The sequence below is a fragment of the Zalophus californianus genome, chromosome 7, assembly GCF_009762305.2.
Source record: "Zalophus californianus isolate mZalCal1 chromosome 7, mZalCal1.pri.v2, whole genome shotgun sequence".
Taxonomy (NCBI): domain Eukaryota; kingdom Metazoa; phylum Chordata; class Mammalia; order Carnivora; family Otariidae; genus Zalophus; species Zalophus californianus.
In genome coordinates, this window is record NC_045601.1 from 95,573,274 (window position 1) to 95,600,282 (window position 27,009).

General features: G+C 37.3%; 1 protein-coding gene across 3 annotated transcripts in view; it reads left to right on the top strand.

Annotated features, from left to right (window-relative positions):
- COL21A1 (collagen type XXI alpha 1 chain) overlaps positions 1-27,009 on the top strand; it is a 367,375-nt gene that overhangs the window by 247,293 nt on the left and 93,073 nt on the right. For 2 of the 3 annotated variants that reach the window (XM_027603472.2, XM_027603471.1), the window contains 9 exons: positions 1,111-1,279; positions 1,372-1,588; positions 3,533-3,706; positions 4,760-4,837; positions 6,564-6,572; positions 6,874-6,957; positions 14,367-14,429; positions 26,280-26,333; positions 26,425-26,478. In XM_027603472.2, coding sequence (XP_027459273.1) covers positions 1,111-1,279; positions 1,372-1,588; positions 3,533-3,706; positions 4,760-4,837; positions 6,564-6,572; positions 6,874-6,957; positions 14,367-14,429; positions 26,280-26,333; positions 26,425-26,478 — 902 coding nt within the window. Of the gene's footprint in view, positions 1-1,110; positions 1,280-1,371; positions 1,589-3,532; positions 3,707-4,759; positions 4,838-6,563; positions 6,573-6,873; positions 6,958-14,366; positions 14,430-26,279; positions 26,334-26,424; positions 26,479-27,009 lie in introns of those variants that run through there. The other variant, XM_027603473.1, reaches the window with a different exon arrangement.

Genomic DNA, 27,009 nt, shown 5'->3' on the forward strand with positions numbered 1-27,009 from the left:
TTAGTGGAGTTTGTTCTTGTTTTATTTTGTTAGCTGCTCTATAAAATATAAGCAGTCATGCTCAATGTGTATATTATATGAGGGCCTTGGAAGAATCTGAAAACATTGCACCATTTCTATAATGTACTAGCTTAATATCATTTCAACCATATAAAATTTTCCACATAATTTCAGATAATAGTTTCCAAGCAAGTGAAAAGCATGCCATATTTTTATAATTTATACAGATGACTGTATAATGCAAATCTTAACGATTCTTTTTTTCCCAAAGATTTTTGTTTATTTAAGAGAAAGATAGCAAGAGAGAGCACAGAGTTAGAATGAGAGGGAGAAGCAGGCTCCCTGCTGAGCAGAGAGCTCAATGCTGGGCTCCATCTCAGGACCCTGAGATCATGACCTGAGCTGAAGGCAGATGCGTAACCGACTGAGCCACCCAGGTGCCCTTTAACAATTATTCTTATGGAAATAGTCTTTATTTATAAATATGATTAGTATAATATAATTAATCACAGATGAGCTAATAGGCCCATTTCAAGAACTTTCATGAACAGAAAAGACTCACAGTTTTTTCCAGAGTAATAGAACCAATGATGTTTGAATTATAGAATTATCATCTGCTAAAACTGGAAAGAATATCAAGAATGACACTTTTATTTTTTTACCCCTCAAATGCTGGGAATACAAGAAAGGAATCTTAGAGTACATCTCTTAGATCCAAGAAATTTAAGAGTTATGCGACTAATTAATAGTAATACCTGGATGAGAATCGTCAATGCCACTCCAGTATTCTACCCCGCAGGTATTAAGTTGCCCCACGTTCAAAATAGTGATTTATAAATGTCAGCATAGTGTTCTTAAAGCAATCTATTAACAAATGTTTCTTTTCTAATTCTGTTTTACTTTTATCCCCTTTTAGGGGGAAAATAACATTTGAGACTTCAAATGTCAGAAACACTCCTGCACGTTTTCTCAGAAAATGCATTTACATCCATTTATATACATTTGTGTGCATATATAGATTTTATAATTATTTTCTCTAATATTTCTCATTTTCTTGTTGACGTAATCCATGATTAATCAATGTTTACTGCTTTTGCTTTGAATTTACAGAATCTGTTTGTCCAACACGAATTCCAGTGGCAGCTCGCGATGAGAAAGGGTTTGATATTCTTTTAGGCGTGGGTGTAAAGAAAAAGGTTAAGAAAAGAATCCTGCTTTCACCAACAAAGATAAAAGGATATGAAGTGACATCAAAAGTTGACTTATCAGAATTCACAAGGTATATGTTTTGTGTTGATACAAACTTTTTTTATATATGTCTGTAGACATGTTGAGAATTCTTTAAGCTTATGCACATTCTTCTTTTTCTAGCAATGTTTTCCCCGAAGGTCTTCCTCCATCGTATGTATTTGTCTCCACTCAGAGATTTAAGGTCAAGAAAATGTGGGATCTATGGAGAATTTTAACCATTGATGGAAGGCCACAAATAGCAGTTACCTTAAATGGTGTGGATAAAACGTTACTATTTATAACAACCAGCATAATTAATGGCTCACAAGTGGTCACTTTCGCTGACCCTCAAGTTAAGGTAAAGATGCCTGGGTACGATTATGATGGTATTCCTGGGGGAATCACCACCAGGTTTGTGTGTGTTGGAGGAAGAGAGCCATAATTTTAACATGGCTGAAAAGATACTGACTTCATAGTTTAATGTTGCTTTATTGAATAAAAGCAACAAATGAAGGAAAGTTGTTTCTTAGATGGGATTAAGGAGTGGGGGGACCTCACATTTTTTGAGTACCTGCTATTAGATGCCAGGAACATTTAATTATAATATTCACCCAACGCAGAAGCCATTGCTCTCACTGTACAGACCAAAAAAAAAAAAGTTTAAAGTATATTAAGTTCCATCTCAAAGTAACACAGCTAGTAAGTGGTGGCATCAGGAATTGAAGTTAAGTCTCATCAAAGTCATGTTGGTTCATCTTACACTGCCATGTCCTATAAGATATTGAGAAAAAGGCATTTGTTAACCTTAAATACAGGTAGATAATGAGTGCAGAATTCCCATTTATTAGGAGAATGCTTTGTTTTCCCCAAAGGAGACTATATTTAGTAAAATTGATAAACTAAAGATAAAAGTGTATTTTCCAAGTCAAATGTGTTCAGAATACAGATGCCAGTGATAGAAACAGTTATGTTTTGATCATTATTATAATTATAGTCTGAGTATATTGTATAATTTAGGAAATGTACAAGGTTGTATATGAAATTATGCCACCTGTATAATTTCTTCATTTGTTAAGCAGATTAAATTTCTTAAAAATTTGGCTGCCATTTTTATTAAGGTCAATATGCTAGGTTCTGTAAGAAATCACAAATGAATAAGACATGTTTCACACCTTCAAGGAACTTATTTATAATGGAAGATTGAAGGCCTCTGGTATCTAATAGAAGTACAAGGTATTAATGGAGTGTAGAGGGAAAAGATTCTAACACAATATGTAGGCAAGTCTTATTAATGAGATGCTTTTTGGGCTGGACCTTGAAGAAGATACAGGATTTTGATGAAGAGAGCGAAGGACATGTAAGTCAGTGGTTCAGTATTGAGTAATCGTTGTAATAAAATGCAGGGTTTTTATTTAAAGAAGAGAAAGTGGTGTCCCTTGTGTTTGGAGTATAAGATACATGAAAGAAAAAGCTAACAAGGTTTGGTAGAACTTTGCATCTGGTTATTATTGCAACTGAGGGAAAGGCAAGAGGTAAACACACTTGTTGCAGTTTAGAAACTGAGGATATTATTATCCAAGGGAAACCGAGAGGAAGAAAGTTTTGGGGATAGTTCAAGTTCATTTTGCTACACTCTCCCTCAGGCTGATTGTGAAATATCCTGGTAAAACTATACTAGCCGGTATTAGAATTATAGATCCCATATGTAGGAAAGAGGTTCAGGCTGTTGTAGATATGGGAGATATTCTATAGAGGTAGTATTGACCTGTAAGAATAGATAAGATAATCAAAGGGGAGAATGAAAAAGGTTAGTGACAGATCTGTGGGTTAATGACCTCATCAAAAGAAATGAGGAAGAGAAGCCCTCAAAGAAATAGAGAATGAGCAACTGGAGAAGAAGAAATGAAGATGATCAAGATGGTTTGAGTCATGGAAGTTGAATGAGAATATCAAGGAAGATGGACTAGTTAAAGCTCTAAAGTTGCAATGAAGTAAATAGGATGAGAAATAGGAGAAGCCACTTGGATTCAGAGATTAGGAATTCATTTGTGACCTTGAGGGAATTGTTTCAATAAATTGTTTGATACATCTACTTACATGTAATGGATATGTAATGGAAAGTAGGGCTTCATAAATTAATTGGTGGGTAGAATTTGAGACCCAGCTTGGATCAGGGTGAATTAGTATATAATACAAGCATTCTGTGTGGTGTGGATTTATGGTTGGCAGCAAAGAAATGGGAACAAAGAAAAAGAAAGATTAGGAATTTTACTTATGAATCTTCCATACTTTCTTCCTGTAGACATTATTTGATGAAGGCTGGCATCAAATTCGTCTCTTAGTAACAGAACAAGATGTAACTCTGTATATTGATGACCAACAAATTGAAAACAAGCCCTTACATCCAGTTTTAGGGATCTTCATCAGCGGGCAAACTCAAATCGGAAAGTATTCTGGGAAAGAAGAAACTGTTCAGGTGGATAAAAATGATTTGCTTTTTGCATTGTATAAAGTGAGCTTTTGCTGTCCTTTGTGATAGTATTTATCACATTTAACTGTATTTAACTTAATTATTAATTCCTTTAAGACACTTAAGCAAAATGTGATCAGTTTATTAGTGGAATTGTGTGTTTGAGTGTGTGTATGAAAACACAAAATTAGACTTAATAGATTTTATAGGAATTCTTAGAAAACTGTTCCCCTGGGTTCAGGATAGAATTCTACATTCTTATGAAACATTAATTTCATATTTCCCAGGAGAAGCATAGATTAAATAATAACTTGGAAAAGAGACTGTGATTAGAGCTGTGAGTTGGGAGCTATAAAATTTCTCTGCAGCTGTGAGGTTACAGTCGGATTAATGCATTTCAGGATTCTTAAAACTGTTACTTTTTTATATTTTTTAAAAAGTGGAGTATCTATGTGTGTGGGTTGAGAAATGTGTGTATAAAAAGATAGCCATTTCTTGGACAGTCCCTTATTTGAAAATGTATACTTTCCCATTCTGTTTCTATTAAGGGAAGACTGTCATATTCAAATTACACCACGCTCTCTCTATATTAATGTTACATGTCAGAGTATAGTAAATATTTAAATAGCAACAGGTGCTTGGACTACTCATCACACAACACTCCATGCCAGCAACTAAATCTCTGAAACTAAAGATGACTTCTTAAGCTCACTCTTTTGTAATCAGAAATGTAGACATTTAGGATAAACACAGAAGGCCCGGGAAAACTTTTAAGTGTCCTAGGAGATGCTCTCTAGGCTAGCTCTTAATATAGAGATACTAAAAAAGCCCCAGTGCGTTCCCGAAGGAAATTAAAGTTTTGTTTTTGGTGCTAGAGTTTTCCTTATGAATTATGTTGCATCACATCTTTAAACTATATATTAGGTATTTAAATTTCGTATTATTTTTTAGCTAGGTGCTGTGATTTAAGCCTTCCATGACTGCTCATGTAGTTGGTTCGCTCTTATGAAGCAGTTAGCTTGGGCCTCAATTTTAACCTGATGGGGTTTATGTTCCTAGTTTGATGTCCAGAAGTTGCGCATCTACTGTAACCCAGAACAGAACAACCGAGAGACAGCATGCGAGATTCCTGGATTTGTGAGTAGGATGGAATCTTCCTCCCAAGTGTTTCCTTCAGTACTTTCAGAGCAATAAATAAAAGTCATATAATATGTGAGGCTTAATTTAATATACAGAGTTAATTTCTTTGTTGTCAGTGCAATTAAAGTTACATTGATTAAAACATACTTTGATGTTCATAATTGAAATAAAATGATAATGTATCACTGTACAAGTGTGAGTGGAGGAGCACAAGGAAATGTTTTCTTCACACCTCGGAGTGTGATGTTTCCGGTACTCAAGTGAAGCAGGACTGGACCTGCTCTAGGAAAGTCTAGGATTCTTTGAATATCCAGAGTATCTGGAGTGTCAAATACATTTCTATACTTAATTAAATGTGTGGACAGAATACCCCACACAGCACAATTCTAAAGAATAGGAAGTGATTCATTTTCCTGTTCACCAACATGTTTTCTCAAACCATAATGAATATACAGGTTTCTTTTTGTTTTTGTTACCTAAGGAAGATTTTCTTGTATTTCAAGGATATAGTAACTTTCCATTTATGTGGCTATTTTCATTAATGTGTTAGGAGGAAAAAATTATAAGCTAAAATGTTAGAGTCTGATAATATGTGTGTGTGTGTGTGTGTGTGTGTGTGGTCCTTTTTCCCTAGGGCAAAAAAAAAGGTATATTTTTGTAATGCAAATAAGATAGGATGTTTTAAACTTTTTACAGTGTGGATTCCCAGTGACCTTTGAGCTCATGTCATAGTTCTTTTAGTTTGTAAAGTCATACTACCATCATCTTCTTTTTTTCCTATCAAACTGAATAACCTACAAATCTACATGTTCTGAAAACTTGAGGACGTAGGGTAGTATGTTTAAATGCTCTATAATAATATCAACCATGGAACCTTTTAGAAATGATTCATTTCTTGGTCTTTTAGAGAGGTAATTGTTTAAACACTCTAACTTTTATTTTAGATACTTATAACTTGAAATACAGTCCTCTAATCTCTCCTAAAAGTATTAATATGTGATTACATTCTGAGAGTCCATTTTATATACTTTATTTATTGATATTTCTGCCTTAATTTTATGACCATTAGCCTCCCACATCATAAAAGCACAAGAATAGATAGTGGATTTTGAGTTCTGACATTCACTTTTTTTTGTGTTTTTATGTCTCCTTCCTTACTTTCAGGTGTGACTTCATGTAGCTTACCTTTTGCATCTTTATTCCCACTTTCCCATTTTCTGATCTAATTTTTATTGTCTGGAAAGATTATTAACCTTTTTAAAATCGTGTATTACTCAGTAAGAAGCAAATTGTTTAGTGAGGAGGTCTCCTAAAGTAAAATGCAGAAAATTTAATGCATGGAATTTGTGACTTTCTTAGATATGTTTTGGCTTTTTCCTCTGGTTTTCATATGACTTCCAGAAAGTTCAAAAGAGCATATAAATTTCACCCTGGTGTATTTTTGCTCCTGCGTGGCCATTACACCAAGCAGCTTTGGCATTTCCATTTTCTCATTCTGCTCTTCATTGTTGTTCATGTCCTTACTTTATTCTACTGTAAATGTCATTATAACGTGTATTAATGTCATTTTTTTAGGACATTTGCACGTACATGTTTTAGTTCTTGCTGGTTTTGATACTTCATGTATCTAGAACCTGGACAATAAAATATCTATAAATTAGGAAGATAATTTAGAAATTTAAAAGCGTCCTTTAAAACACATTCATTGTTGTTTTTCTTTCAGAATGGTGAGGTAGGCCTGGAAACTATTATTCTCCTTAAGGTAATATTTGTATTGTGGGACTGTTTAGCTTCCTTCCATCAACTGTAAGTACATTAAACAAATAGAACTCATTTTTATGTAGTCTGCATTTAGTTTTCATAGCTTTTTGTGATTCAGAAGTTCTTAATGGATTGTGCTAAATAAAATTGGAAAGCAGATGTAAGATATCTTTACAGTGTCATAAAGACATGCAGACACCTACACATATGTACATATAGATATACATGTGTCTTTCCATGTTTGTTGTTGATTTCTGTTTTTGTCTCTGTAGTGCCTCAATGGTCCCAGTGATGTAGGTTCAACCCCAGCTCCCTGTTTCTGTCCTCCAGGAAAGCCAGGACTACAAGGCCCCAAAGTGAGTCATACCGAACTTGCTTTTTTTCTTTTTTTTTGGTTAAAACACACAAGAGCTGAGCAAATGCACAAAATTCCTAGTCACCACTAACGCTATTGTGAAATTTCTACGTAATGCCTTAGAACAGTTTAAAACCTTAGTTTTAGTGATTTTTTTTAAAAAAGTGTATTCCAGGGGAGCCTGGGTGGCTCAGATGGTTAAGCGTCTGCCTTCAGCTCAGGTCGTGATCCCGGGATCCTGGGATCGAGTCCCGAATCGGGCTCCCTGCTCTGCGGGGAGCCTGCTTCTCCCTCTGCTTCGCTCTCTCTCTCTCCCTCTGTCTCTCATGAATAAATAAATAAAATCTTTAAAAAAAATAAAAAAAAATAAAAAAGTGTATTCCAATCTATACTTGCTTTTGAACCTAGAACTGATACCCTTGGCCCACAGTAAAGTGAGGGAGGGGAGTGTTATTAATTTATTTGCTGGTTTATCTTTTTTTCCCCAAACACTGCTGCCAAATTCCCAGAATGATACCTCCTTACAACCTCATAAAAAAATGAAGCAATGGCATTTGTTGAGATATGTTTCTAAATCCTTAGTTTGTCAAAATGATTCTCAGAAAAATAAAATAGAAATATTAAAGTTGATTTCAGTGTTATGTTTGGTTTTGGTGTCTAATTCTAAAAATAGAGGCATATATATCAATTTTACTTAATCATGTAATAATTACTTTTAGGGAGTATGTTCTCTTATTAGTCTTGTTCATATATGCACGTGTTCCACTTGTATCTATTAATTTATGTGTATAGAGTTTGTGTATATAAACATTTACATAGTTGTGTATACATTTTTATATGATTGGAGCGATGATGTGCATGCCATTTTATAACTAGTTTTTTTTATATAACTAAATAATCTGAATATGTTTCTATGCTATTAAGTATGAATGACTGTTTTTAAGTTGATACTTACTGTGGGATCACTTAGACCCGGGTTGATACTGAGATATTAAGTGGTTTGTCTGCTATACATAAATCTTGCTCATTGTTTTTTTTTAGGATTTATTTACTTATATTAGAGCTTGAATAAGTTGGGGGGAGGGGCTGAAAGGGAGTGAGAATCTTAAGTAGGCTCCTTGCCAAGTACTCAGCCCAACACAGGGCTTGATCTCACGACCCTGAGATCATGACCTGAGCCAAAAACAAGAGTTGTTCACTTAACTGACTGAGCCACCCAGGCGGTCCTAAATCTTATTCATTTAATATTATCTTAAAATACCGTACTTAGATAAAAATAATGTCTAACTTGGAAGCAGATATGACTCCCTAGCCAAAAAGCGTGTTTTATGTATTCATCATTTATTGCTTGAGGTGTCCAAGCAATAATTACTAATTTTTGTTAACTATGAATTGTAATGTTCATTTAGATAGAATTTCCTTCGTGTTTCAGTCACCATGACTGAAAAATTTAGCTTTTAAACTGCTCATCTAAGATAATTTGTTTCCTCCCATCTTTCATGCATGTTTCTCCCCTCCATTTTTTTTTAATTTAAATTCAATTAGCCAACATATAGTACATCAGTAGTTTCTGATGTAGCATTCAATGATTCATCAGTTGCATATAACACCCAGTTATGCTCATCATATTTTTATGTGATAGCTCATGACCTACTTTAGGCCTCGCATTAAAATCAAGAAATGTAATTTAAAAAATAAAAGTATATATTATTTCATTCAAAGTAAATCTATTTGGCTGGGAATTTGATTTCAGTATATTAAAATCAATTTACTATTATAAACTATTTTTAGATTGCATTTAGGAAAGTTAATCCAGGTGTTCTTTGTTCTCTAGTTAAAGCAACTGCCATGTTATTTTGGGTGCCTTGACATAAAGAAGAAATGCCTATAGGATACTCCTGGGAGAATACACCTTGTAAGACAACTTGGTGTGATCTACCAGCAGACTTCTTTTTAAAAAATATATATTTATATACACATATATCTACACACATCTATACGCACGCACACACACACACACACACACACACACACAGTTTATTCCACTTGGAATATTATACATAAAAATGATTTGATCTGTAAGAGATATAATATGAAAATCAGGTGCACATAATGTCTGACCTCTCAAAGCCCCGCATGCTTTTCTGACTCCCAGGGAGGTTCAGATCACCCCCAGGATCTCTAAAAGGCTGTTTACTTTTGGGGAGGCATCAGATACATCTGATGTTTTCTGAATCTTTACTAGTGGTCTATTAGGTGTCTTGAAGTGACATCAATTTTTATTCATGTATGTTCCTACAGCAGATTCTTAGCACACCTTTTGTCTTCTCTGGTCAAGCCTCTGATATCAAGTATTTCCAAGTGTCATGTGTTCCTCATTTTCATTTTCTTTTTTTTTTCTTAGTCATAATCTCACGCTATTGCCACCTACTACTTTAAGTGAAATTGCAGTTTTCCACCAATCTTCAAATTGGCGTGGCTTCTTGATCTGCTTTCCATTTTCTTCAGAAAATCTGGCTGGAGGACAGGAACACACACACACACACACACTCACTCACTCACTCACTCTTCCATCCTTTTAGGGCTCTTTCCCCTGGAGGTGGTTCCTTACGCACATCAGGGACCTGTATGTGAAAAACAGAATCCCTAGCAACACTCTGAGTTGTATTTCCTTTAGACAATTTCTGGCTTGGGGAATTAACAGGGTTTTAATTAGATTAGCAGAACTGGAACTAAAATAGATGAAGCCATTTTCCTATAGATCCAACTGAGGCTTATTGGCCTCAGTTTTTTGTTAGATGCTCTCTGGAAAGTTTTACAGATGTCCATCAAACAAAGTTACCTGTGAAGAACAGATCTCGTCTTCCTGTTAACCAGAAATAGAGTTCTGGGAGCCGAGAGTTGAGTCCTCAGACTGAAACAGGAGAAATTGCTGTGTGGATAGGGGGGTCAGTGCTTATTCAAAGATAAACTCATCTGTTTAAAATTCTCTGAGTTCCCCAAAGATATGACAACCCTATTGGAAAAACAGGTCAAAATAACTCTGGTTTCCTATACTTAGACTTACTTACCATGGCATTATAACTCTACAACAGGCATAGAAATATATATATTACTGGATTATGAGTTCCTTGAAGAAGAGCTAATTCATTTTGTATCCTTAATATCAAACATAGGGAGTGATTAAATTAATAAATCTGTTGGAATACTTTATATATGCAAGCAGTTCACAATGAAGTTTAATACAAACTAAATTGTCCTTTGGAATTCCAATGTCTAACACAGTGCTTAATGGTAATAATTTTTTATTTAATGAATTATAAAATCATTGATTCACCCCTTTTCCCAGTTAACCTATATGGGATGCCTTTGTTGTGATATGAAAGATCCAGGCAATCCCCAATTTACAAACCCCCCTTTCAAAGGACCTTTTCATGTGAATGGCAACTTCTTCCCCCCACTTCAGTAGTAGGAACCTTTGTGGGGACAAACTCCCCATATTTGATCTAACCTTGATGTTAGATCTATTGTTTCTGAAGTGGAAAGAAGGCGTTTTTTCTTCTTTTTAGGAAGGAACAATTTCTTACAAATCCTTTTCTCTGAAATACCACCCTCTCTATCACTGTATCTCTGTTGATTTCCTTTGTTTCACCCTCCAGATACCACCCTTAGAGATTCATTCAGGCTATCAAAGTATCCTCTGTTTAAAATACAAAAGCCTTTGGAAAATTACAGGGGCCACTGGGCATTCACATTTTCATGTTAATTTTCCCAGACTAAGTGGATTCCTTCTAGCCTGAGAGAGTGGGTGTTTGAGTTTTGAGGGAGGGAAGAGCATGGTTTAGGAAAAGGGAATAGGTCTTAGGTCAGATACTCCTGCAGAGTCCGGAGGGTAGAATGAAGGCACAAGGAGTTTTGAGAAGAGAGCTTGAACACATGGGATTTGGGCCTAGGTGAAGAGTTCCAAAGACATTTGTTTTAGATGAGCAACCGAAAATATCAGCTTGCTTTTGCAAGCACAAGTGTTTCTTACTTTGATTATTCATATTGACACTACTTGAGAGGCCATATTCAGAGATGTTTCAGCTTAGTCCATGACATTGCCACTCCTGTCAACAACTCAAAAATCCTGTGGCACAAGTTCAATTCAACATATGTAAGTACTGCTTTTCAGCTGAACACATAGTTTTTAAAATTCAAAATGTGCAAATGTTTCAACTAAATTAGAAGAAAGTGGATTGGGAATTTAGTCACAATTGTACAATAATAGGTCCTATGTCTCATTTAATGTATTTGGAAATTGTTTTCTGTATTAAGTTTGCTAACAGTCCCCAGGTCTGGTTCTAATAAGTGTATGCATTTTAACGTGGGCAGGGATAGTAGTGTTTAGGAGCATGGACTCTGGAGCTGAATTGGCTGAGTTCAAGTGTCATCTCCACTACTGCGGTGTGACCTTGAACAAGTGACTTACACTTCTGGGGCCTCAGTTTTCCTATATAAAAAATGAGAATAATAAAATTACTTCATGGGATTATGATGAGGATTAAGTAACTTAGCAGTGCTTAACATATAATAAACAGTCAAGATAGAGCATTGACTTTTATTACAGTAATACAATTGAATTTTTATTCTGATTGGTCTTCTCTCAAAAATTAGTGTCTGTCTTTATTTTCCCAATTTTATGGAAACAACACCAAACCTTCCTCAGTTTTTGCAAATAAATCAATAGGGCAATAGTCAGAATAACCAGTAAAACCTACCAGCAATAATAGAACCTGCAAAAGAGATTATTTTCCCTCTTGGGGCTGTTCACCAATGTTATGGTCCTTTTGATGTCACATTGGATTTATCTTGTGAGTGATTTTTTTTTTTTTGTCTTGGAAGCTTAGTTTCTATTTATTTAAAATGTTAATATGTTTTGTATTTTGATGCAGTGTTAAAACACAAATTTCGTTTCTTCTTTTACCAAAGCTGTGTTCCAGCTTCATCACAGTAGACGATAAACCCTCTCAGATACTTTTGATATACTAGATTTTGCTGATAATAATACTCTGCAAGTAAAGGGGGTCATTAACAGGAAATATGATTTAAAATAAATCAATCCACCAATAGTTATTGAATCCCTACTTGATACGCAGCATTATCAACCCTTCCCACCCCCTCAAAAAAGGGAGAAAATAAAGACTCTGTTTTCAAGAAGTTTCAATCCAAATGGTAAATGAAGACTAATCAAGGGAAAACTGAGAAAACTGCTTATGAATAAGGGATCAGTGATAGGAGCTGTTATAGCATTTCAGTAGAAAAAGACATCAAGGGAAAAAGGAATAATGGATTCTTAAGTGGAAAAGGAAGAAAAAGTTCCTGTCAGGGGAAGAAAAGATGGAATCTGCTGAAAGATAGCAAGTGCCTGGGTGGCTCAGTCATTGTCTCTGCCTTTGGCTCAGGTCATGATCCCAGGGTCCTGGGATTGAGCCCTGCATTGAACTCCCTGCTCAGCGGGAAGCCTGCTCCTCCCTCTCCCACTCCTCCTGCTTGTGTTCCCTCTCTCAACGTGTCTCTCTCTCTCTGTCAAATAAATAAATAAATAAAATCTTTAAAAAAAAAGATAGCGAGTCCAATTTGAACAGGGATAAAGGATGGCAGAGAGGCTAGAGATTAAGGTGGATCCTCTCAAAATAAGAGAAAAACTCCAACTCCCTAGAGAACCAGAATGTTACTCCTTATTGCCCAGCTAACACTGGAAGTCCTTGGGTTAGAACTATAAATTCTGTTTCTTCAGCAAGACAGATTATGTTTCAGCATTATATTTCTCCCTGGATTTACACTGTTCTTTCTCTATTTCTTTTAAAAATAACATTTCCTGGGCGCCTGGGTGGCTCAGTTGGTTAAGCGACTGCCTTGGGCTCAGGTCATGATCCTGGAGTCCCGGGATCGAGTCCCGCATCGGGCTCCCTGCTCAGCAGGGAGTCTGCTTCTCCCTCTGACCCTCTTCCCTCTTGTGCTCTCTCTCTATCTCATTTTCTCTCTCAAATAAATAAATAAAATCTATAAAAAAAAATTAAAAAAAAATAACATTTCCTTTCTTCTCAGCCCTTCCCCATGCTTTGTCTCTTGGGCAGCTCCTAAGTGAAAAGCCCAACCCCCATTCATTGGCCACTTAATAGAGTTCACATAGTTCTTTCCATTTTTCCTGTTATGTTTCAGGAACAACTCTCTGTAGCCAGTAACCTGAAGTAGTATTTCAGATCTTCAGATTTGGCTCTGTGAAAATACCCTTAGTTTTGGTCTTTAGTTAATTTATAATTATTGGGGTCCTGTGTGAATGAGTTCTTAATGCAAATAATGACTTATTGAACTGAAATCAGCTGCCTTGCCTCTGTGCAGAAGTTTACTGGTACTGATGGCTGAGACTTCATGTTTTTAAGCAAGATGCCCCGTGTGGGTCTCATGGATTCAGCAATAGATTAATATATTAATTTTGAAGTATTTTTTAGAATTATACAACACCCTCACCTCATGAAAAATGTTGCTTTCATTGCTTTTTTCATGGGTGATGACTATCCGAATGGTCAGTATTGGCCATGGGGCAACATACTAGAGTTTCATAGAATGTGCCTTGGCTAATTGTCATATTGTATGGTTTAATGTTCTTTGGACATCCTTGGTTTGTGGGGGGCAAAGGTCATTTCTTCATTTCTTAGTCCCTGTGTTCAAGGACTATGGGGGTTGGGCAGAGTTGTCTGGCTTGGGCCTCACTCTCATGTAAATACTCAGAGTTAAAAATTTTAACATTATGTTAAATAAAGTTATAAATAGAGGCAAAGAGACACATCGGCTAGAATAAAAGAAATGACTGTCATGCAGCTTTAAACTTGAGTCCTATGTGTAAGATCATATAGCCTGTGGACTTTTTTAAATAAATGATTGCAAATTGAATTATTACATCATAGGTCATTGATATCTGTCCTGTAATGCTGAGAATAGAATTAAGTCTAAATAGAAGAGAATTATGAGAGAAAAATGGCTGGCATTGAGACCATATTTGCTACAGCACTTCAGAATTCTAAAACTGTATCCTGACATAAATATTGACATTTTACATTGGTGAAGAGTACATTACTTGTTATACCTGGTGTGCTCACAGAAATAAATCATTGAAAATTTTATGTAATAAAAAGCCTTTATTTGGTAAAGTGGGCATTTAAAATATGCCATTACTTTTCTAACCCTATTTTGGGATGTCTCTTGTTGTTGTTGTTGTTCTTCCTTCTTCTTCCTCCTCCTTTCTTCTTTCTTCTTCTTAAATATACAAAGAGCTACAAATCATGGAATTAGCTTGAACCTTGAAGGGCTCTGACAGCAGCAGTGTGGTTGGTTGTTTTGGACTGAGAATTTTTTTTTCCTTTCTAGGGTGAACCTGGACAGCCTGGGAACCCTGGCTACCCTGGACAATCTGGTCAAGATGGTAAGCCTGTGAGTACTGAAAGCTTAGTCATCTCCAGTACTGGGATTATGGTGTCAAAGTAGAAATTGCACTGGGCTAAGTTAAACAGGCAAGGGAGACTTTACTTAAGACTACTGTAATAGGGAGAGATTGAACTCCACTCACTGAAACAAAGAAATGGAGGGTTCTTGAGTACTGGCGGGAGCTAGTGGAAAAGTACTGGAGGACTTCAGGCTGTTGATCAATGGGATGGAGCAAATTGAGTTATCCTGAGTTTGGCACATGTTTTCCTCTGTGATTAGGCCATCTGTCTTTGCTAACTGGCACTCACCAAAGTTAGGGTTCTACCATCTCACAGAGACTGGAAGATCTGGGTACTTATCTTTCTGGATGATTGTATTTCAAAGGGGTGGCTCCTAGGTCCTTGAGAAAGACATTCCTTGCTAGTTGTAAAACTGAGAAGAAGCTTTTAAAAAGGTTTGCCACTCAAAGGGTCAGAGAAAGAATTTATAATTACAAATTTTCTGGAGTGAATGCTCTAAGAAAAGGGAGATCAGGGGCTTAGAATCAGGGAGAAGCCTGACTGAAGTTTACTTAAACAGAAGAGAACATTAAGCCTGGCTTGGTCAATAGAACCAGCGTTCTAGTCACTTAATAGGCGAGTTACTCCAAAATTGCATACATCTTTGTTACATTGAAGAAGTTGTCCAGTGAGTATTGATGAATAGCTAGGTTCAGAAATCTTTATTTTTTCCCTTCATGTCTATGAAAGTTTTCAAAAAAAATCTTTTTAAAAGGGATATTTCCTAAGGACATATATGCACTAGAATATACTTATAATCTGAAAAAACTAATATCCTCCAAGTTTCAAGAGAACTTTAAGGACATTTTTGAATTAAGGAAATATAAAGCAAATCTACTTGAAGGCATTCTAGGCAAATATTTTCAGGTAGTTCAGCTCTCAACATGTTTATAACAGTAAATAAACATTAGGAATTTGCCTTTAAATGTTAAATAATTGTCACCAAAAAAGTATCTCCTAAGAGTCTTTCTTTTAAGAGGGAGAGTGGGGAGGGGCAGAGAGAGAGAGAATCTTAAACAGGCTCCATGCTCAGTGTGGAGCCTGATGCAGGGCTTGATCTCACAACGCTGGGATCATGACCTGAGCTGAAATCAAGAGTTGGATGCTTAACTGACTGAAGCACCCAGGTACCCCTAAGGGATTTTCTTTATCATGAGACATTAACCTCTTGCCATGAAAGATGGAAAGGTTTGTATTGTGAGTCAGTAATGTTTAAGGAATGAAGGAACCACAGCCTAATGGTTAAACCATCAGTACCCCAACCATCACTCTGCAGGAGCTTGTTATTCCCTGAGAGAGGTTTGCTGACAGACTTAATACAAAAATACAGCCAACTTTTGAAGAAGTAGTGAAGTGTTGCAGCCTTTTATGCCAGTGTTGTGTGGGAAAAGTGTTAAATATACAGGTGAACCTCTCTAGAGAGAGACTGTCAAAGAAGGGAGTCTGAAGAGGGCACAAGATGGTGACCAAACAAAGCTGTGGAGAGCTGAGGAGCTGCTGGGCGATTGGGGCAGCACTGCTCAACAGACCCACCTGAATACGTTCTACATGTGATGGCAATGCTTTTGGGAATTTTGGGATAGGAAATGACTTGGCCTGGATTATGTTTTAGAAAGATACATATAAATATCAGGTGGAGAGTAGAATACGTAGGGCAAGAGTGGAAGCAGGTTATTTCACAGTTCTGAGGGAGAAGTAAAAGTGTCTTGGACTAGAGCGACGTGGTGAAAGGGAAGATAAGTGGTAGTATTCTGGATTGTTTTTTAATGTAAAGCTGGACAGAAGTGTGTCAAATTAGATGTGGGGCGTGAGAGAAAGAGGGAAAACTCAGAGGGTCTCTGGGTGAACAGCTTGCTGAACTGGACAGCAGTGGAGGAGAATGCCTTATTGTCTTCTGGGATGCCCCTAGTGTCCCCTAGGATGCTGGAGAGAGGAATCTTGAGTTCAAGAATATATTTGAGAACGAAAATACACAGTTGGGACTCCTTAGCATGTAGATTGACCTATCTAAAGCCACCAGAGTGGATGAGATCATTTAGCGAGTAATCACAGATAAGTGGAGAAGGGAAGGGGGCGATGGACTGAACCTCGGGCTGCCTTCAGAAGAAAAAGAGGATGAGGATGCAGCCAAGGAAATTGGGAAAGAAAGACCAGGTGAAGTGGGAGGAAGACCAGGAGCGGGTTCCATCCAGGAGCCTGGTGAAGAAAGCATTTTGAGAAGGCGGTGCTCAGTTGTGTCTTTGTTACTAAGACGCTGAGAAAAATGGGCTCTGTGCCTAGACCACTGGATTTACTATATGGCAGTATTGAGGCCCGTGACAAATGGGGTTTGCAGAGGGTGGGTATAAAAGCTGGCTTGAAATGGGTTCAAGAGACAGTGTGAGAGAAAACGATGACTGAATAGTGGAAGCTTTTTCTGAGGGGTAGAATGAGGATCCGATAAATAGAGCAGGTGCATGGTTAGTGTGTGGGATAAAAGGAGGGTCTTTTAAAAGATGGGAAGTGTTATAACATGGTTTTATGATGATGAAAATGAGCAGAAGGGGAAAAAAAATCAATGATTTGGGAGATAAAGGATATTTGCAGGAAGAAAATCCTTAGGTAGGTGGGAAGGCATTGGTATAGTATGGACAGTTGAACCTTTATGTGGGGTAGAAGGCCAAGCTGATAAGGACAGAAGTGGCCAGGTGGTGATTTGCAGGAAAGAAGATGAAAAATTTATCATCAGATTGCTTCTATTTGAATTGAATGAAACGAATAGGTTCTAAATTAACATCTCCTCTTTGCCTTTATCCTTAACTCTTGTTACCCGCCAGTATTTTCCGTGTGGTTCCTTCTATCCCAGCCTTTTCTCACTTTAACTTAAAAGTGTCATGTGACTTGGTTGCATTCCCTCACTGCACTCCTTAGTCCCACTGAAGATCCTGCCTGAGACCCTGTGTGAGTTGTCCCCTAATCATGCTGGGTGGGAGGCGTTTTATAAAGGTGACCCCTCCTCTGTCTGAAGACCCCTACCTTTCCTGGGACCTACTCTGTGTATTACTGGCAGCCATGGTGCTGTCCCACTCCAAGGCCAATACACATGACATGCTGCCTTGGTAATGAGACAGAGCTCCACTGACCACACTACTAAATTATTTGGGCTTTGGTCTTTTTTAGTGGTGAGAAGCCCTGGGCAGTATATGGAGGTGAGTGGTAAGCAAGCCCTTCACAGGCCATCAGCTCTAGTGTGCTTTTTTTTTTTTTTTTTTTAATATTTTGCCATGAACAAAGTACTAGAAATTAGTTGTAATAAGCCTGATACAATAATCTTGGATATTACTCTATGACTTTTATTTCAGCTGTAACAGACTTGTTATCTCATCCTATTCAGTACACGTATATGTTTGGGTGCATATAAGATTTTATGTATTAAATATAGGTATAGCTTTGTAGTACCTGATGTTAGATGTTAGATTATATTAGGCAATGTCTGATGTGAGAGAAAGAACAAAGAGAATAATGTCCACCTCCTAATATGAAGACCTGTGAATATGTTAGATTAGGAACTTTGCATATGTGATGAAATCAAGGATCTTGAGATGCAGAAATTATCCTGCAGAAATTTATCTGAGTGGCCCAGTAAAATCATAAGGATCCTTATAGGAGGGAGGCAGGAGCTTCTGAGTCAGAGGAGGAGATGTAATGACAGAAGCAGAGATCAGGATGAGGTGACCATGAGCCAAGGAATGTCTGCAGCATCCAGAAGCTGGTAAAGGGAAGGAACACATCTTCCCCTCGTACCTTTAGAAGGAATGCAGCCCCGTAAACATACTCCCTAAGACGATGTCGGATGTCTGACCTGCAGAATATGAGTGTGTGTTGTTTTAAGCCATTATGTGTGGGGTAATTTGTTACAGCAGCAATTAGAAACTGATTTCGCTAATATAAATCCTATTTACCCAAAGGTATGACTTTTTTTCCTAAGTGTCTCCCTTTCCCTCTTTCCTTTCTCTCTGTAGGAGATAGGAGGTTGGGTGTCCAGGCAGGAAGAGAAAGTGAGTCTGGGAGCCAGAACAGCTGAGGGTCATTAGTATGTGTCCAGGGCCAGTGCACAGCGGGAGTGGGAAGGTGTGGGTGGAGTCTCTGGCTGGTGATCGAAGCCATCTGGACCAAGGAAACTTGGATGGAACAATTCAAAGGGAATTCTGCTTTGTTTGGATTTGGTTCTGTGCAATCCCCTTCAATAAGCAGTCTGAATCTCTTTCACATTATAACCAGGCCAAGTCAACTGAAGCTTTAAATAGGAAATTATTCCACTCTGGAGAAATACTAATTTTCATAAGGAAAATGCCTTCAAACAAAATTAAAGAGCTATTTTCAAATTCTTCCCCTCCTTTCTCATTTCTTTATCAGTTAAATGATTTCTATCAGCACTATCTGAGCGTATTACTGTTTTGCTATTCTATCATTATAGAGAGAGAGGCAGGGGAAATATTTATATATCCTGCTAGATAATTCAGAGAAGTACTATTGGTAAAGGCATTATATTGTTACGACTTTGATATTTTTAAGAAGAAGGCCATATATGAAAACATATATTAGGACTCTTATGATTTTTGTAGAAGATTATATTTTTGTGGTGCTTGTTTCTCCCTGTTTTCTGTAATTATTAATTACTCTTCATGAACCAAAGTACTTCACTCAAACCAAAGCCCTGGCTGGTTGTTGGAGAGATCAGGGGTTGTTTTGCCTAATGCTTTGCTTTTGAAAGTTGCTTTGCTTTCGTGGGTCTCAGTTTCTTTGTTTGGGAAATGAGAAGGTGGTGCCAGATGAGGCCCAGGTTCTCTCCAATGCTAATTTTCTAAGATCCCATTAAAGCCATTGTATTTGCTAAGAGAGAAAGGTAAACTAGATTAGAACTGTCAGATTCTGGAGGTGATTTTCCATGTTATTGACCTTAGGTGATTCTGGAAGACTGATACCACACTGCTACCAATAGACAGAAGTATAGAGTGGTCAGTGGGTCACACTCTGTGATGCAGTGCCTCTCTTTGTCCCCACCCCCCTCTGTGTACCCCTGTCTAGTCTAGAGATTCCAGAAAGTGGCTAGCTTTCTATGGATGGTTAAACCTTACAAAAGTGGTAGTCAATACAGCTGGGGAATTTCAAAGGTACATGATTTTATCAAACCACAAATAGAGAGGGTTGGGGCAGGTTAGTAGGAGATGAAGTTGTGTAGATAAGAGGGAGAAAGGAGGGGAGATTGAGTAGAGCTCTTTAGACCATTGTGATGACTTTGGCTTTTAGTTGGAGTGAACTCAGAAGCCACTGGAGGGTCTTGAATAAAGGATTGGGGTGATGTAACTTACATTTTTAAAAAATTACTCTGACTTCTGAGTTGAGAATAGATTTTAGGGCAATGAGGGCAAAAGCCAGGGAGATGAGTCCAGAGGCTCTTGAAATAATCCAGGAGCAAGATGATGGCAGTTAACATCAGGATGGTAAGTAGGGAGGTAAAGAGAAATGCTGACTTTTGGGGGGTATTTTGAAGTTGGAGCTGACAGGATTTGAGCAAGGGAAATCAAGAGTTTGGTTTAGGATATATTAAATTTTTGTCAGAAGGTCAAGTAGAGAATTTTTTATTATTATTAAGTAATCTCTACACCCTATGTGGGGCTCAAATCCACAACCCCAAGATCAAGAGTTGCATGTTCCACTGACTGAGCCAGCCAGGTGCCCCTGTTCGGGTAGAAATTTTAAGTGGTATTTGAATAAAGAAGTCTGACATTCAGAGTGAGTTCCTTTTTTGTAAATTGTCCTTTTTTGTCATTTACCCATTTTCTATATGAATGATAGTATTTTGAATGTTGATTAGTTGATTAGTAAGAGCTTCCTACACATTAAGAGAATTAGTCCTTTGACGTATATGTTGTAAATGTTTCTCCTAATTATTTTTTTGGGTTATAGTTTTGTTTTTAATTTTTAACAATGTAAAATTTTCTCACAATCAAAAGTTCTGTTATTTCTTCCAGTGTTCTTTTTTTTTGAATATTACTCTATTCATTTACTTAATTATGATTTTTAAGATTTTTAATTCTCGATTTCACTTTTGGAATTTATTTTGGCACTTGGGGAGATATGGAGATCCAAAAGGATTTGGCGAATTTGGAGAATGGCTACTCTAACATAGTGAAATTCAACCCAAATAAACGTATGGCTCTTACTTGTCTGGGACATGTTATTTAAATTTAACCTTGGTGAAAAGGGATCAGCATTTGTAATGGGGCTGCCTGAAAGGCTGATGCAATTTTTGGCATTGTTAGTAAATATATAACATCTATATTGAGCAAGATGACAGTCCTGCTTCTGAAGTGTTAGATTTGGTTTAGCCTGCTATACTTCAGGGATTTGTAGGCCTTGGATTTCATTTAGAAGGGAGAAATGGGGAGAGAGTAAGAACTCAGAAGAATGTCTGTCGCGGGAGAATTGACTGAACCTCGGGTATAATCCAAGCAAGAGATGCTGTTTTAAAATGGTAGAGAATGATGGTAGAGAATAGGAAGTAGAGGAAGAAAACTAGAAGTTAGGCTTGCAGAGTAAGCTTGACAGGAGGTGAATAATTAATAGTAGGACAATAGGACCCATGGGACAAGTTTTTATGTTTTCCTCCTTCGGACTCTTAACTGAATATGGTGCCAGTTGTGGACTCAACAGTTTAAGAGCTGTGGGGAATTTGGGGCTGAGTGCCATGAATTCAGATTAAGGCCTGGAAAATGGGGTACATGAGGTTACAAGCCAAAGGAATGGCTGTTATTTAGCTTGGAAAAGAGAATTGTAAGAGGTGGCTTAATGAAGTGTATGAAACATTTGTCTAGAGAAGGCAGTTTCTACCTGAGCTCTCACTTCACCTCATTTTGGATTCCTTTAGCAAAAAGCTTTATTGTCTCACTGTCTCCCGGTACCATAAAACACACACACAGACACACACACACACACACACACACACACATCCCTCATGAGAGGCTCACTGGTAGACTAAAATATGGACCATTTGCCTCAAATGAATTCTCTTACACTTGGGCAATTTATCTTTTCTATAACAAAATGTGATTTAAAACTTTTCTGTAAAGCTTACCTAGACAAAGCTTTGTCGACTAATTTTTCTCCAGCACTCCCCATGTGTAAATCTCATGTATGGATCTCTCCATGTTTTCCTCATGGGCCTCTTAAATAGGCTACTTATTTTTTATATAGTATGGATAGTATATATAATAACTATGTGTATGTAGATAGTACATAGTGTTATTTGTGTATTAAATTCTTCAAGGAATTGTTCCTCTGCACTGTGCTTCCTTCAGTGTTGCTTTGAACTTACTACTTCAGAAAGCTTCCCTGTCTACTCTTTACCTCCCATAGCATCTTTCTTAGAACTCAGCTCAGGTGTAATTTTACGTATATTATGGGATCTGTTAGTCAAGTAATTTGAGCAGACAGTTCAGGCATATATACTACTTGACTAACAGTTGGGTTAGGTGGCAAACAAACGAGTTTCTGTATTAGCTATACATGAAAAGACCGAGATTTATGAATAGTTTTGGAATTTAATTGTGTGGAGCTAGAAAGAGTGCCGATGGCAAGAAGAATCCACAGTGGACATTAAAAATATACACTTGATTTTGGTTACTTAGTTACCCTGGCTGTGTACTGAAGGGTATCTGTGGGAATTTTGGAAAACAGAAGAAAATTATGTAATAGAATAAACTTTGAATCACATTTTTACATTTCAAAAAGAAGAGTGACATCCAACATGATGTCTCTGGATTTTATTCTCATTTTTAGAGTTTAAAATACTTAAAGGAAATTGATCACTTAAGAAGATCTGTATATTGAGATTGGCAGGATAATTTATGGTCTGATTAGAATTGGGCTCAGAAGAGATTGTGAGCCTTGCACATTGGATGATTTTTATTTCCTTAATTTCCATTTCAGTGCTATACATCTTTCCTGGAGCATTGTAACTATGAATCATGGAGGAAAATTAAATTGATTCTGTATTCTTCAACCCTACAATTTGGCAGTGAGAATATTTTTTTCCTAAAAAATGACTCATTTACAAAGAGACGTTCTGTGAACATGGAAAAGACTTTACTGTCAGAAGTCTTGCACATGGGGCAGGGTGGATATTTAGATCTGCTAATAATTGCAAAATGGCAAAATTAATGTCAGACAGTATTGATCAAAGATCATGTAAAAATGGTACTCCCACTGGAAAACACAGAAGCTTGTGTATTAAGAAAAATAAAAACTCCATAAGCTCTATGGAAAGCTTATCATTTTTCCTGTTTCAGGGCATTTTTTCTTGTTTAAGTGTACCCTGCTATGAGTCAACCAGTGTTTAGTTTTTGCACCTCTTGGAAATTGTTCTGTGTTGTAATATTCCTCCCTATTAACCTTTATTTTCCTGATTTTTAGTCCAAAATTTATTTTTCTGAATTTCATCCAATTTCTTCTGGTGATTTTCCCTGGGATCCCCCAGCTTGGGTGTGGGTTGATTTTTCTTGCTAATCATGCTTCCTCTAGCTTCTAAAATAATCTTAGAATTTCTTTATACAACTAAGTTTTCAAGAATGCATCTCATTGTAAGTTAAAAACAAATATATCAACCTGGTTCTCATATTGTGGGAAGCATTTATTATTTCTGCATTGCAGTTCTTCCAAAGATAAAACAAACATGGCCTTTGTAAAACACACTGAAGCCTTGTTCTCATGTTCACCATCAGATCTATATAAATGTTGAAAAAGGGTTAAATCAAAATGACGACATGATGACACCTGGATCTGCCATTCCTTGTGTACTAATGGTGCCCATTAAGCTTACAGAATAACATTTTGCAGAAGTGTTCTCATGATTTTGTACAAAAGTCATTGAATCTGAAGAAGAAAAAAAGAAACTCACATCTGAGTTCCTAGCATTTGCCAGGCATTTTCACCTGTGACTCCATTTGATTTTTTTCAGAAGTTGAAGTGGGCACTGTTATCCTGGTTTGTGGTAAGAAACTGAGGCTTAGCTAGGCAATGTCACTTAGCCAGAATTCCGTAGAAAGTAAAGGGAGGAGCAAAAATTCAGCTCAAGGTCTTCCAATTTTAAAATTCGTTGTCTTTCCACTTTACTGAGTTGCCTCCCAGGATTTGGGGATTTGATCACTCTGCCTGAGGTCACATTATGAGTCAGAGGTGAGCTGAGAACACAGTCTGGGGCATCTCCACGTTGCTTTAATCCATTGAAATGTGGTGTGTCCTCTCTAACAAATGGATCATATTAACTTCTTCGAGGAAGAGAATGGCTTTTGATTTTCTACAAAAGGTTCATTTTGTGAAAAAAGTAATAAAGCAGATATGATATTTGGCTTAACTTTTGAAAAATTGTGAAAAAGAACAATTCATTACAGTGATTTTTGCTGATGACCGGTCATTTTGGTAAATAGCCAATCTCCATGGTAACTTTCTTTTGAGGAATTATATGAACATTCCTTTTCTTCAGACACTCTATATTCTAAACAATTTAAAAGTAGCCTTGCAAAATGGGCTTTAAAAAAATCTCATTAATTATTCTAGAATCATAAGATCTGATCTACCATGAAGCATTTTCTGATAGAGGGTATTCCCACTGGCTCTTTCAACTTACTAGCTATGTATCTTTGGGCACGTTACTTAATCTTCTATGTCTTGGTTTCCTCATCTGAAAATAGGGATAATGTAGACCCTACATTAAAGGGTGGTTGTGAGGGTTAAGTGAATTAATATATGTGAAGTACTTAGTCTGGAACATGACAAATACTGTATGAATCATTGCTATTATTGTTTCTCCCAATTACAACAGCCTGTTGTGTATCATGTCGGACTATCCAGAGAGTGCATACAGGGTTTTGAAGGACTTGGAGGCACCCTAAGTGGCAGAAGTTATAAGTTAATCTAACTCCGTTTGGGCATATGCTAGCAGTGACAGAGTTGAAATTTAATTCCAGACCTATCTGACTGCAAAGTGGTTGAAGGAAAGAGATTCAGTGGTAACTGGAGTGGTAGAGAAAAAAGGCTCAGCAAACTGTGTAGATTGACTTTCTTCTTTCTTCCGACTGATCTTGAGAACAGGAAGCACAGGGCATTACTAAAAGCTTCAGTTTGCTCCTGGTAGCAGCACGGACATCACCTGGTTCCTTGGGGAAAGAGATATTGCACACTTAGTGCAGTGTGGATGACTTGAAGGTAAATTTGTCCGAAGTGTGGTTAACAAAAAATTGCCGAATGCTTTGTTCAATACTGGAAATAAAGAAATGAATTGGACCGGGTTTCTCATATCAAGGGGCACATAATCCTGGGACACAGAGACAGTGGCTGCCCAGAGACATATGTTGGGTTTGAATACTGCAGATTGTTTTGTATGGAGTATGGAGAGATTTGTTTTGAGACTCATTCGCTGACGAAGTAAAATGTTAAATGTTTGGGCACGGACTCAGGAGAAGAATTTGTGTGAGAAATGCTAGAGAAAGTGTAGTGATACACTCTGTGAAGAACTGAATGGGGTATGAAGGAAAGGATCATGGTTGGCGCTAGAAATTATATAGTCTATCATTTGGAGAGTAACTGGGAACATTTTACAGAATAAGAAATACAAGTGCATGTAAAAGGAGAAAAACAATAATTTAGGAGTGCTGTTGCTGAGACAACCATTATTATTGTTACTGGTATTATTAGAGCTAGCAAAGCATAGTAAAAGGAATATTTAAAAATGGGAGTGGGAAAGCAGGGAGTCGTGCTATCTCTAAAATGACAGAAATGTGCTGACAAGTGAGTGGGTGAATACAAAAACCAGCCATAAATAGCCGCATGGAAATGAAGCTTTTGTATTTAACAATGAAGATGTAATTGGAAACACTAATGAGATCTGTTTTAATATGGCTGACAACAGAAAGCCATATCCAAACAGTAAGATCTGAGAGAGGTGGAATCTAAATAAGAGAGAGAAATGTATTTGCAGGTGCCAGGTGGACTAAGTCAACTTGACATTGACCCAGAGAAACCTAGACAAATGTTCTGGGCCTGCAAGTTTGTTTTGGAGTTTAATTGCCATATGCTGAGTGAAGAATGAATAGTTTGCCTTGTCTGAAGAAGTTGTGCTGTAGTACCAAAGGTCCACTGTCTGGGGGGACATGTAAGAAGCAGTGGAGTTGAAAGGGGCCCTCACCTCGGCAGACAGCTCAGCCGTGGGAGGTGGGGGAGACATGTCACAGTCATGCTTATGGGGTTAACAGCAGCAGCTTTCTAAAAATGAGCAATCCAAAAGGCTGTTACAGACTGACCCTGAAGAATAACATTTATCAAGTTCTAATTTATTCCGGAGATCAACTCAAGTGGCTATTAATTTGGTAGTTTAAAAAATGTATTACATTAGTGTAATCCTCCAATCTTACATGTTTTTCTCTTGAATATGTTGAATATGTTTCTATGTTGAATATGTGCAAAACATTTTTTTTTAGGAGCTTTGAACATTGGCTCTGTATTTGCATCCCAGAGCCTTCCATGTCATTGAAACGTATCTGGATATTTTTTATTAATCTAGAGATATTTAAGACCTTTTCCCTAAAGACAGAGGATATTAATTCCACATTCAGCATTTGAAACTTTGTTATTTTTGTTTCTTAAACCGTCACCCAGTGAAGTCTTAAGTGTAAGACACTCAAGAAAAGAGTGAATCCTGAAATGGGGACTGCTCTTTGTATGTTGAAATACTAATTATTTTGTGTTTACTTTTCTTTAGGGATATCAGGGAATTGCAGGATCACCAGGTGTCCCAGGATCTCCAGGAGTACAAGTATGTGATTCATAGGTACACACTGAAGAATTAAACATTTCCAGTGAACCAAAAAACATAATTAACAGAATTTATTCTGTGCTTGGTTTAGGGAGTCCCAGGACTACCAGGTTACAAAGGAGAACCAGGGAGAGACGGTGAAAAGGTAAATGCATGCAAACAAAAATGTGTCCAGTTGCTTTGGTTCATTCAAGAACGCCAAAGGTGTTTCCTATGGTGACTCCCATTCAGTAGTGTTCACCTTGGGGAATCCCAAGATTTGTGGGCTTGGAAATTGGTCAGTGGTCACTGGCTAATAAAGCCCACAGAAGGGCTTTTATCACTAGATGAAATTGGTTGTCACTGGATGACCACCATGACATGGAGCAGATAATTGACATTGCCATGATGCCGTTTTTTTCTCCCTGTGGTTAAGCTCTGAGGGGGGTTGCCTTCTTAGAGAGGCGAGAAGTATGTGTATGGAATGTGTTAGGCACAGGTAGCCCCATACCGTCGTGTCCTTCTCCGAAATAGATGCCTATTTGGGAGGTGGTCTATTGGCTTAGTCTTACTGGACTTCTTCCTTAGGGCTTCAGTGGGTACATTTGTACTGCCGACTCTCCTTTTTTACAGCTCTGAGATTTGGCAAGCTTCCTTTTGAAGTACATGTTCTTTAAGTATGTTCAATATGTCAGTA